General features: G+C 46.1%; 1 protein-coding gene across 4 annotated transcripts in view; it reads right to left on the bottom strand.

The window, feature by feature from the left end:
* LOC140428306 (ankyrin repeat domain-containing protein SOWAHC-like) overlaps nucleotides 1–13438 on the bottom strand; it is a 145722-nt gene that overhangs the window by 71680 nt on the left and 60604 nt on the right. For all 4 annotated transcript variants that reach the window (XM_072514640.1, XM_072514643.1, XM_072514641.1 and 1 more), the window contains one exon: nucleotides 1609–1758. In XM_072514640.1, coding sequence (XP_072370741.1) covers nucleotides 1609–1758 — 150 coding nt within the window. The remainder of the gene's footprint in view (nucleotides 1–1608; nucleotides 1759–13438) is intronic.

The following is a 13438-nucleotide window of genomic DNA, read 5'->3' as shown; positions in this document are numbered from 1 at the left end:
GCACATTCTCCCAGTGTCTGCGTGGGTTTCACCCCCACAACCCAAAGATGTGCAGGTTAGGTGGACTGGCCACGCTAAATTGCCCCTTAATTGGAAAAAAAAAATATTGGGTACTCCAAATTTATTTTAAAAAAGAAAAAATAGAAAAAAAATGTAAAGCTAGCATGCAGGTGCAGCAAGCAATTAGAAAGGCAAATAGGATGTTGGTCTTATTGCAAGAGATTGGAGAAAAGAATAAGGAAGTCTTTCTACATTCTACAGGGCTTTGGTGAGACCACAGCTGGAGTACTGTTTGCAGTTTTGGTCTCCATTGTTTTGGTCTCCATTTTTAAGGAAGGATATATTTGCATTGGTGGCAGTAGAGTGAAGGTTGATTAGATTGCTTCTTGGGATAAGAGGGTTGTTCTAGGAGAGGCTGAGTAAATTGGGCCATATTTTCTGGAGTGTGGAAGAAGAGGAGCTGATGTCATTGGAAGATACAAAATTCTGAATTGGCTTAACACAGACACCGAGCTTGTTTCCTCTGGTGGAGCTATCTGAATGCAGAAATTCAGTCTCAGGATTTGTGGCCTATCATTTGGAAATAAGATGGGCCGAAATGTTTTCACTCTAAAGGTTTGAAAGCCTTTGGAATTCTCTACCCTAGGTTGTGGATGAATTATTAAATATGTTTTAGTCTGAGAGATATGTATTTTAGGTGTCTCAGGAGATCAAAGGATACGGGGGACATACAGGAAAATGGAGTTGAGGCAGTAGCTCAGTCATGACCATATCTAATGGCGAAACAGGCTCGAGCGACCGTTTGGTCTACTCCTGCTACTATTTATGTTCAAACCATACTGATGTCAAGCTCACTGGCTTGTAGCACTTACCTGTTTTCTTTCTCCTCCTTTCTTGAACAGCATGGTTACCATCTGCGTACATCCAATTCAAGGGAATTGTAAAATCTAGGGAACTCTACGAGGTCAAAACCAATGGGTTCACTGTCTGTGCACCTATTTCTTAGGCCGAGGGTGTCAAACAGTAGGCGAATGGCATTGGTTGCCATTAAATTCTCAAGTAATTTTCCTTTACTAATATTAATGACTTTAAGTCCCTCATTTTCCCCAAATCTCCAGTATTCTCTTCCTGTGCCTCAACGGGCCACGGGCACCCCCCCCCCCCCCCCCCCCCCTCCCCCTCCCCTCCTCCTTCCCCGGTAGAAGGTATAGGGAATACAGATTAAAGGTTTTGGGCAAGATGTGCGGGAGGTGGGTGGGGATGTGAGGAAGAACTTTCTTTACTTAGCGAGTGGCAATGACCTGGAAACACTCTGCCTACCTAGGTGGTGGAAGCAGAGGCGATGAATAATTTGAAGAAGAAATTGGATCGGCACTTGAAGGATATAAAGTTTCAGGACCACAGGGATTGAGTGGAAGAATGGGACTGACCCCTATACAGAGAAGTGACATGGACTTGATGGGCTGAATGGTCTTCTTCCGTGCCGAATGACTAACAGTTTCGTAAATTTATTCTGAAGTTTCAATATCAACTTACCATTCTGTCAGTTTGTTTTTAAATGTTCCTAATTTCCCCAGTGGTTATGCATATACAAGTTGTTAAAAATACCTTGAACACAGAATCAAATTCTTCCTCTTGGGGTTCTTCCACCTTTACTTCAATCTGCAGTGAATATGCTGCATCACCTTCAGATGCAGTATCACACTCTTTGCCCTGCTTTTCTTTGAATGCTTCACTGCAGCAAATACTGGGGCATTCCTGCAATTCAACCAATAAAAAGATCAGCCATAGATGCAACAATATGGAATTAAATTCCTCAGTAGGATTTTATTTAAACGATACACTTGTACTTTTCAAAATCACTAATCTTTCCCTTCCTACCTTTTGTGCAGACCACAAACTGAATCTGGTGCATATATGTGGCCTAATAAAAGGTGAGAATGATTAAACAGTTGTTATTACAGACCAATATCAGCAGTATAGCAAGTACAGTACTGGATGCTTTAATCAGCAATAAGCATTTTGAATATTGGCAAATACAGGTGGAATGTCCAAAAACCAATAACCGAGAGAGGATATCCAAAAACCAATAACCGGAATGCCAAGTTCTGGATTTTCTGGATCGGTCATTTATCCGAGGCCAATTCAATTCATAAAAGATACATGAAGTAAAGAATGAAAAATACATAATGAATACATAATGGTTAGAATAAATAACTAAGTTTATTTTTGTACTTATCACATATTCTTCCTGTTATCCACTCAATTTTACAAAAAATAAATTCATTTTCTCCAATTAAGGGGCAATTTTAGCCTGGCCAATCCACCTACTCTGCACATCTTCGGGTTGTGGGGAGTGAAACCCACGCAAACACAAGGAGAATGTGCAAACTTCACACGGACAGTGACCCAGGCCGGGATCGAACCTGGGACCTCGTCGCCATGAGGCAGCAGTGCTAACCACTATGCCACCGTGCTGCCCTAGCCATTCAAAGTTAAAATGCACAAAAATGGATACTGGGTTATTTACAACAGGCTGAAGGGAGAGCTTGAGGGAGAAGACTCCGCTGGGGTTTATGATGGGTCAGCAGGAAGATTTTGCAGCACGGAAATTGCATTTGAAGATGAAATTCAAGTTGGGTCTGTCGTGATCTCTGTATATCATAATACGTGATCAGTCTATGTAAAGCTAGTACAGGCAATTGAACACTAGATGTCTCACTATCAGGACCTATATAAATAGTTTTCCCGCTCTTACTTACTGGAGTGTGTGTCAGGAGTACAGAGAGAACAGACGTAGGAAAGCGAGAGAGAAGTTATTAGTTATCAAAGTATTGTATTATATAAGTTAATTAATTATATCTACAATTGTTTATTTGTTTTACTAATTGAGTATTAAGTAAAAAGAACACGATATTAATTTATCTTACTCAATAAATTACTTTATCTTTATAAGAAGACTACGGCTCACTTTCAACAACTCGGCTGGATTATATATATTACATATAGTAACATAACAAGGTCTGCTGGGATGCCTCGTTAAAGAGGTCAGCTAATTTCATTTGCTTCATGAAAGTAAACTTTGTGATTAGTTTTTCTTGAATCCTGCAAACTTGCATTATCTACTGAAGCTATGTTGTTCTAATAAATCTTCATGCATATTTATACATTTGTCTATCAACTCTTTCTCTACTTGATCACTAATGTCAACCACGCTGTTTTCATCTTTCTCTAATACTACCCATTTCCACGATTTCACCATCTGTAAGTGTATGAACATCGGAATCATCACTGTCTCTGTTCATAACTTCTTCGATATCTTGTTATCCAATGATTGCAAAGCTTAAGACAACCCTTTCACATACTCTACCAGTTCTGAAATCATTTTTTCTCATTAGACACACCAAATCCTTCAAAATTAGCAAAATCTTCAGAATCAGATATAGTTGCTGGCCATACATTGTGCCAAGCATTAGGCATGGTATCTTTATCTCCAAACCCAGGTCGACAGCACTATAAGCATATGCCTCATGAAGTACAATGTGTCTTTGTACTTGAGACTTCAGATACCTTCAAATTCCTTGATCCATTGGATGCACCAATTATGTTATGTTCAGGGGTACATACATGCCAAAGATATTGCCATTCACAAGAAGTTCAGCATTAAAATGCACTGAGCAATGGTCAACAACAACATCTTACACTGGTGGCAGTGGCATTGTGATATTGTCAATGGATTAGTAGAGACCCACAGTAATACTCTGGAGATCCAGGTTTGAAGACCATCACAGCAGATGGCAAAATTTGCATTCAATAAATATCTGGAATTAAAAGTCTGATGATGACCGTGAAACCATTGTCGAAAAATCCCATTTGGTCTACTAATGGTCCTTTACAGAAGGAAATCTGCTGTCCTTACACGATGTGACTCTGGACCCATAGCAATGTGGTTGACTCTCAACTGCTCTCTGAAATAATCTAGCAAGCCACTCAGTTCAAGGGCGTTTCCAGTGACGGCCACATCCCATGAAAGAACAAAACAAATTCTCATCAAACACAGACTTACAATGTGCCTGAACCTCAGGAATGAAGTGCTTTTCAAATCTGTCAAAGCAAATTTTCCTGGTCATCCATGCTATCTTGTTAGCATAATAATGAACTGGAAATATTCTTACTCCCTTGAAACTTTTGGGATGCTGAATTTTTCTGATTCACATCAGATTTCACTTATGTGCCGCAGGCGCAGTAGCACAACCAAGAACACTAAGCCTATCTTTGGCATCTTTTAAAACTGTTGGTGGTGCCTTTTCATCAGCTGTTACTGTTTTCCTTGGGTGTGCAACACCAATATTGATGTTTCCTTGGCATTGTAGATTGGTTCAGCTGAAAACCTAGCTAATCATTTTCAGCTGTCTCATAATCTACATTGGCGTCATCCACACACACTTTTAATTACCTTGTTCCATGACACCTTTTGAATTTGGTTAACCGGCTAAGTCGCAAGGAACTGAAATATTCATTGCAGGAACTCTTGGGTTTGATCAACATATGCAAGTTACTGCCATCCTTTCACGCTGTCTCTGTCATGTCCACTCCATCATCAATCTGTCTAAATCATCATTCTTGTGTTTATGCATAGTTTTTTGTTTATTTATTTTGTTCAGCATAAAAGATCTAATCTTGCTGTTTCTTTATTCGTAAATGGTGGAGATACTGACTGCATACTCCTCACAACTTTCACACTTCCAGGTGGTGAGAGAGGTGGAGTTCTGGCCTTTGCCTCTCGGGTAGTCCGGAGACGGATCCTGTTGGGGAAGAGGGACTCGGAGCCTCCGAAACCAAGGGTGAGCGACCTCGCAGATTTCCTCAGATTGGAGAAAATTAAATTCGCCTTAAGGGGGGGTCGATGGAAGGGTTCGCCCGGAGATGGCAACAGTTCATTGACTTCTTCCAGGACAGTTAAGTCAGCAAAGATGGGGAGAGAGGGGGGGGGGGGGGGGTTAGGATTAACAAGAAAAGGTGGACGCAGAGAGGGTAGGGAGGGCGGGCTGCTGTTGTTGGTTAATCATTGAGTTACGATGTGATCTCCTGTTTGTTAATTATTTGATCTTGATTGTGGTTGTGTTTGATGTTTATTTATAAATGCCATAATAAAAATAATTTTAAAAAAACTTTCACACTGACACACCTGTTTAATTGCTACAATAACCGGTCTAACATTTCCTTTTTTAAAAAAATATATTTTATTCAAAATTTTTGGCCAACCATGACAGTACATTGTGTATCCTTTACACAGTAATATAACAATATAAATAACAATGGCCAGTTTTAAGCAAGAAATAAATAATATATAAACAACATCGAAATTAAAAAAAACAAAACTGCCTTGTCCCAAATAAATACTCTCCAAAAATACACTTTAGCAGTCCAATATACAATTACCTATAACAACACCCTATACATATTTTACATATACACTAACATCCCTGAGAGTCCTTCTGGTTCTCCCCCCCCCCCCCCGCCCTGGGTTGCTGCTACTGTCTTCTTCTTTTCCATTCCCTCTATCTTTCCTGTGAGGTATTCGACGAACGGTTGCCACCGCCTGGTGAACCCTTGAGCCAATCCTCTTAGGACGAACTTAATCCGTTCCAACTTTATAAACCCTGCCATGTCATTTATCCAGGTCTCCACACCCGGGGGCTTGGCTTCCTTCCACATCAACAGTATCCTGCGCCGGGCTACTAGGGACGCAAAAGCCAAAACATCAGCCTCTTTCGCCTCCTGCACTCCCGGCTCCTCTGCAACCCCGAATATAACCAACCCCCAGCTTGGTTCAACCTGGACCCCCACCACCTTCGAAAGCACCTTTGTCACCCCCACCCAAAACCCCTGTAGTGCCGGACATGACCAGAACATGTGGGTGTGATTCGCTGGGCTTCTCGCGCACCTATCCTCTACTCCAAAAAATTTACTGAGCCGTGCTCCAGTCATATGCGCCCTGTGTAACACCTTAAATTGTATCAGGCTTAGCCTGGCACACGAGGACAATGAGTTTACCCTACTTAGGGCATCTGCCCACAGCCCCTCCTCAATCTCCTCCCCCAGCTCCTCTTCCCATTTCCCTTTCAGCTCATCTACCATAATCTCCCCCTCGTCCCTCATTTCCCTATATATGTCTGATACCTTACCGTCCCCCACCCATGTCTTTGAGATCACTCTGTCCTGCACCTCCTGCATCGGGAGCTGCGGGAATTCCCTCACCTGTTGCCTCGCAGAAACCCTCAGTTGCATATACCGGAATGCATTCGCTTGGGGCAACCCGTATTTTTCGGTCAGCGCTCCCAGACTTGCAAACGTCCCATCTACAAACAGGTCTCTCAATTGTGTTACTCCTGCTCTTTGCCATGTTCCAAATCCCCCATCCATTCTCCCCGGAGCAAACCTATGGTTATTTCTTATCGGGGACCACACCGAGGCTCCCGTCTTACCCCTATGCCGTCTCCACTGCCCCCAGATTTTCAGAGTAGCCACCACCACCAGGCTTGTGGTGTATTTCTTCGGTGAGAACGGCAACGGCGCCGTCACCATAGCTTGGAGGCTAGACCCCCTGCAGGACGCCCTCTCCAATCTCTTCCACGCCGCTCCCTCCTCTTCTCCCATCCACTTACATACCATTGAGATATTGGCGGCCCAGTAGTACTCACTTAGGCTCGGTAGTGCCAGCCCCCCCTATCCCTACTACGCTGCAAAAATCCCCTCCTCACTCTCGGGGTCTTCCCGGCCCACACAAAACTCATGATATTCTTCTCAATCCTTTTGAAAAAAGCCTTCGTGATCACCACCGGGAGGCACTGAAACACAAAAAGGAATCTCGGGAGGACCACCATTTTAAACCGCCTGCACCCTCCCTGCCAGTGACAGGGATACCATGTCCCATCTCTTGAAGTCCTCATCCATCTGTTCCACCAGCCGCGTTAAATTTAACCTATGCAATGTACCCCAATTCTTGGCTATCTGGATCCCCAAGTAGCGAAAGTCCCTTGTTACCTTCCTCAGCGGTAAGTCCTCTATTTCTCTGCTCTGCCCCCCTGGATGCACCACAAACAACTCACTTTTCCCCATATTCAGTTTATATCCTGAAAATTCTCCAAACTCCCCAAGTATCCGCATTATCTCTGACATCCCCTCCGCCGGGTCCGCCACATACAACAACAAATCGTCCGCATACAGAGATACCCGGTGTTCTTCTCCTCCCCTGAGTACTCCCCTCCACTTCCTGGAACCCCTCAGTGCTATTGCCAGGGGCTCAATCGCCAGTGCAAACAATAATGGGGACAGAGGACATCCCTGCCTCGTCCCTCTATGGAGCCGAAAATATGCACACCCCCGTCCATTCGTGACCACGCTCGCCATCGGGGCCCTATACAGCAGCTGTACCCATCTAATATACTCATCTCCAAAGCCAAATCTCCTCAACACCTCCCACAAATAATCCCACTCCACTCTATCAAATGCTTTCTCGGCATCCATCGCCACCACTATCTCCGCTTCCCCCTCTGGTGGGGGCATCATCATTACCCCTAGCAGCCTCCGTATATTCGTATTCAGCTGTCTCCCCTTCACAAACCCAGTTTGGTCCTCATGGACCACCCCCGGGACACAATCCTCTATCCTCATTGCCATTACCTTGGCCAGAATCTTAGCGTCTACATTCAGGAGGGAAATAGGCCTATAGGACCCGCTTTGCAGCGGGTCTTTTTCTTTCTTTAGGAGAAGCAATATCGTTGCCTCTGACATAGTCGGGGGCAGCAGTTCCCTTTCCCTCGCCTCATTAAAGGTTCCCATCAGTAGCGGGGCGAGCAAGTCCACGTATTTCCTGTAAAATTCAACTGGGAATCCATCCGGTCCCGGAGCCTTCCCCGCCTGCATGCTCCTAATCCCTTTCACTACTTCCTCCATTTCGATCTGTGCTCCCAGTCCCACCCTCTCCTGCTCCTCCACCGTAGGAAATTCCAGCTGGTCCAGAAAACACATCATTCTCTCCTTCCCATCCGGGGGCTTAGCTTCATATAATCTTTCATAGAATGCCTTGAACACTCCATTCACTCTCTCCGCTCCCCGCTCCATCTCTCCCTCACTCCCCCTATTTCCCTCGCTGCTCCCCTTTTCCTCAATTGATGGGCCAGCAACCTGCTCGCCTTCTCCCCATACTCATACTGTACACCCTGTGCCTTCCTCCACTGTGCTTCTGCAGTACCCGTTGTCAGCAAGTCAAATTCTACGTGTAACCTTTGCCTTTCCCTGTACAGTCCCTCCTCCGGTGCCTCCGCATATTGCCTGTCCACCCTCAGAAGTTCTTGCAGCAACCGCTCCCGTTCCCTACTCTCCTGCTTTCCTTTATGTGCCCTGATTGATATCAGCTCCCCTCTAACCACTGCCTTCAGCGCCTCCCAGACCATTCCCACCAGGACCTCCCCATTATCATTGAGTTCCAAGTACTTTTCAATACACCCCCTCACCCTTAGACACCCCCCCTCATCCGACATTAGTCCCATGTCCATTCTCCAGGGTGGACGCCGTTCCTTTTCCTCCCCTATCTCCAAGTCCACCCAATGTGGAGCGTGATCCGAAATAGCTATGGCCGTATACTCCGTCCCCCTCACCTTCGGGATCAGCGCCCTTCCCAAAACAAAAAAGTATATTCGCGAATAAACTTTGTGGACATAGGAGAAAAACGAAAACGCCTTACTCCTAGGTCTACTAAATCTCCATGGGTCTACTCCTCCCATCTGCTCCATAAAGTCTTTAAGCACCTTGGCTGCTGCCGGCCTCCTTCCAGTCCTGGACCTCGATCTGTCCAGCCCTGGTTCCAGCAACGTGTTAAAATCTCCACCCATTACCAACTTCCCCACCTCTATGTCCGGGATACGTCCTAACATGCGCCTCATAAAGTTGGCATCATCCCAGTTCAGGGCATATACGTTCACTAAGACCACCGCCTCCCCCTGTAATTTGCCACTCACCATCACGTATCTGCCCCCACTATCCGCCACTATGGTCTTTGCCTCAAACAATACCCGCTTCCCCACTAATATAGCCACCCCCCTGTTTTTCGCATCCAGCCCCGAATGAAACACCTGCCCCACCCATCCTTTGCGTAGTCTAACCTGGTCTATCAGTTTCAAATGAGTCTCCTGTAACATAACCACATCTGCCTTAAGTTTCTTTAGGTGTGCGAGTACCCGTGCCCTCTTTATCGGCCCGTTCAGCCCTCTCACATTCCACGTGATCAGCCGGGTTGGGGGGCTCTTTACCCCCCCCCCCTTGTCGATTAGCCATCCCCTTTTACCCAGCTCCTCACCCGGTTCCCACGCAGCTGTGTCCCCCCCCAGGCCGTGCCCCCCCGCCCCACCCACCCCACCCCAGCTCCCCCTTCTCCCCAGCAGCAGCAACCCAGTAAATCCCCCCCTCCCAGCCTGCCCCCCCGCTAGATCCCCCACTAGCGTAGTTACACCCCCCATGTTGCTCCCAGAAGTCAGCATACTCTGGCCGACCTCGGCTTCCCCCCTTGACCTCGGCTCGCACCGTGCGACGCCCCCTCCTTCCTGCTTCCCTATTCCCGCCATAATTATCATAGCGCGGGAACAAAGTCCGCGCTTCCCTTTTGGCCCCGCCCCCAATGGCCAACGCCCCCAACTCCTCCACCTCCCTCCCCCACAACCTGTGGAATAGAGAAAAGTTACCGGGTCGCAGAATTAACAACATAAAAATCCTCTCTCTCCCCTTTTTTCCCCCCTCTTCGCCACCCATATTCGCCCCACCACTTTATCTCGAACGTTCTTTTTTAATAACCCACTCATTCCAATTTCTCTTCAACAATAAATGTCCACGCCTCATCCGCCGTTTCAAAGTAGTGGTGCTTCCCTTGATATGTGACCCACAGTCTTGCCGGCTGCAGCATTCCAAATTTGATCTTTTTATGAAGCACCGCCTTGACCCAATTAAAGCTCGCCCTCCTTCTCGCCACCTCCGCACTCGTCTTGATATACGCGGATCACCGCGTTCTCCCATCTACTGCTCAGAGTTTTCTTTGCCCATCTTAAGACCATCTCTCTGTCCTTAAAACGGAGGAATCTCACCACTATGGCTCGAGGAATTTCTCCAGCCCTCGGTCTTCGCGCCATAACTCGATAGGCTCCCTCCACCTCCAGCGGACCCGTCGGGGCCTCCGATCCCATCAACGAGTGCAGCATCGTGCTCACATATGCCCCGACGTCCGCCCCTTCTGCACCTTCAGGAAGACCAAGAATCCTTAAATTCTTCCTCCTCGCATTATTCTCCAGCACCTCCAGCCTTTCCACACATCGTTTATGGTGTGCCTCATGCATCTCCGTCTTCACCACCAGGCCCTGTATATCGTCCTCGTTCTCGGCAACCTTTGCCTTCACGACCCGAAGCTCCCGCTCCTGGGTCTTTTGCTCATCTTTTAGCCCTTCAATCACCTGTAATATCGGGGCCAACAGCTCCTTCTTCATCTCCTTTTTAAGCTCTTCCACGCAGCGTTTCAAAAACTCGTGTTGTTCAGGGCCCCATATTAAACTGCCACCTTCCGACGCCATCTTGGTTTTTGCTTGCCTTCCTTGCCGCTGCTCTAAAGGATCCACCGCAATCCGGCCACTTTCCTCTCCTTTTTCCATCCGTATCCAGGGGGGAATTCCCTTCTGGTTTACCGCACAGTGCTTTTAGCCGTTAAAATTGCCGTTGGGGCTCTTATTGAGAGCCCAAAAGTCCGTTCCGCCGGGAGCTGCCGAAACGTGCGACTTAGCTGGTCATCGCCGCACCCGTAAGTCCCGGTCTAACATTTCCACTATCACAAATAGTTTAAATCTCTTTCCTTGTTTTCTATGCAAGAGGCTTGGAGTCAATAGTATTTGACTTTGAGAGACACAGGAAAATTAAGGAAACCAGTTCAGAAATTACAGTTAAAAATAAACATGGAAAGAAAAGAAAACAAGGGATGAAGAAAGAGCTTGTATTAAATATTATCTTTCACAGCTTCAGGATATTTCAAATAACTGAGTACTGTTGTAATGCAGGAAACACAGTAACCGATTTTCACTCCGCAAGATCCCAGAAACGGGGCAGCACAGTGGCGCAGTGGATAGCACTGCCGCCTCACAGCACCGAGGAACTGGGTTCGATCCTGGCCCTGGGTCCACGTGGAGTTTGCACATTCTCCCCGTGTCTGCATGGGTCTCACCCCCACACCCCAACAAGATGTGCAGGGTAGGTGAATTAGCTATGCTAAATTGCCCCTTAATTGGGAAAAAAAGAATTGGGTATTCTAAATTTAAAAAAAAGATCTCAGAAATAGCAGTAAGATAAATGACCAGATAATTTGGCTTAGCGGTGTCAGTTCAGGGATAAACTTTGGCCAGACAGAAGAACATAAGAAATAGGAGCAGGAACACGTCCCTCGAGCCTGCTCAATAATTCAATAAGATCACTGCTGACCATCGAATTCAATTCCATTTTCCCATCCAATCCCCATATCCATCGATTCAGAGAGTCCAAAATTTTTATCAGTCAACAATGGAACAGTCACTTCCCTCTGGGGTAGAGAATTCCTCCAAGTGAAGAAATTCATTATCTGAATTTTGAATGACCAACCCTTTATCTTGAGACTATGCCCCTAGTTTTAGGTTCTCCAGTCAGGAGAAACAACCTTTCAGCATCTACCCTCTCAAGCTCCCTCAAAGTCTTATAAGTTTCAATGAGATCACCACTCATTCTTCCATAACTCACAAAAGTAAAGTCTCAAATTTCTCAACATTTGATCATATGAGAGCTCCTCGCATCCTAGTAAATAACCCAGTGAACCTTCGCTGCACCTCACCCAAGGGAAGTAGATCCTTCCTTAGATCAGGAGGTAATGTAACCATACCACAGTAAGCAGTGGTATGGTTACATTGATCACTGTACAATGATCGTACGTTTTACAGACTCTTGTACTCAATTATCTTGCAATAAAGGTCATTATGCCATTTCCGTTCCTAACTGATTGTCATACCTGCATGTGGCGTTTCTTGTACGAGGTCACCCCTAAGTCTCTGAACCATCCACATTTAAAGGTTTCTGACCATTTAAAAAATAATTTGCTTTTCACTTCCACACATCACTTGCTACTCCATCTGTTTAACCTGTCCATATTACTTTTGCAGCCTCCGTGTCCTCCTCAAAGCTCACTGACCCACCTAGCTTTGTATCACCAGCAAACTGGATACAGTACTCTCTGTCCCCCTCACCCAAGTCATTATAAGTAGCTGAGGCCACAGCACTGATCCCTGTGATATTCTGGGAGTAGCATTCCACTTCCTTCAAATTGCCCATTTATCTCTACTCTGTTTTCTGCACATAACTAATCCTCCACCCTTGCTAATATATTATCCCAATCCCATGAATCCTCAGCTTGTGTACCAGCCTTTTGAGTGGCACCTTAGCAAATGCCATTTGGAAATCCATATTTTATTACATCCATAGAACCATAAAATTCCTACAGTGTAGGAGGCCGCCATTTGGTCCATCGAGTCATAAAATTATAGAATTTACAATGCAGAAGGAGGCCATCCTTGGCCCATTGAGTCTGCACCGGCCCTTGGAAAGAGCACGCTACCCAAGCCCACACCTCCACCCTATCCTCATAATTCAGTAAACTCGCCCAACCTTTGTTGGACACAGAGGGCAATTTAGCATGGCCAATCCACCTAACCTGCACATCTTTGGACAGTGGGAGGAAACCGGAGGAAACGCAGCAGGCACGGGGAGAACATGCAGACTCCACACAGATAGTGACCCAAGCCGGGAATCGAACCTGGAACCCTGGAGCTGTGAAGCAACTGTGTTACCCGAGTCTGCACTGACCCTCTGAAAGAGCACCCTACCCGGGCCCACTCCCCTGCCCTATCCCCGTAAGCCCAACTAACCTGTACAACTTTGGACTGTGGGAGGAAGCCAGAGCACCCGGAGGAAACCCATGCAGACACGGGGAGAACGCGCAAACTCCACGCAGTCAGCCAAGGCCAGAATTAAACCCTTGTCCTTGGCGTGTGAGGCAGTAGTGCTAACCACTGTGCCACCCTAATGCTTCTTTCACGTTTGACTGAAAACCACCAAATCGTCAATGTACACTGCCTAACTGTTTGGTCCAGAAATGACCTTGTTGGTTAATCTTTGGAACGTTGCTGGCGCATTCTTCATTCCAAACAGCATGACTATAAACTGATACAGTCCATTTGGCATCAAAGTCCAAAACTTCCTTTGCCCTGCCTGGTAACGGTACTTGCCAGTATCCTTTAAGTCAGTCATGTTTGGTAATAATTCACCTGTCCCACCTTTTCAAGTCTTCCAAACAAAGAATAGGATACAAATCTAACTTCAT

Source organism: Scyliorhinus torazame, chromosome 8 (genome assembly GCF_047496885.1).
Source record: "Scyliorhinus torazame isolate Kashiwa2021f chromosome 8, sScyTor2.1, whole genome shotgun sequence".
Classification (NCBI taxonomy): Eukaryota; Metazoa; Chordata; class Chondrichthyes; order Carcharhiniformes; family Scyliorhinidae; genus Scyliorhinus; species Scyliorhinus torazame.
Note: the sequence above shows the minus strand (reverse complement) of the source record. Positions and strands in the feature narration are given on the sequence as shown.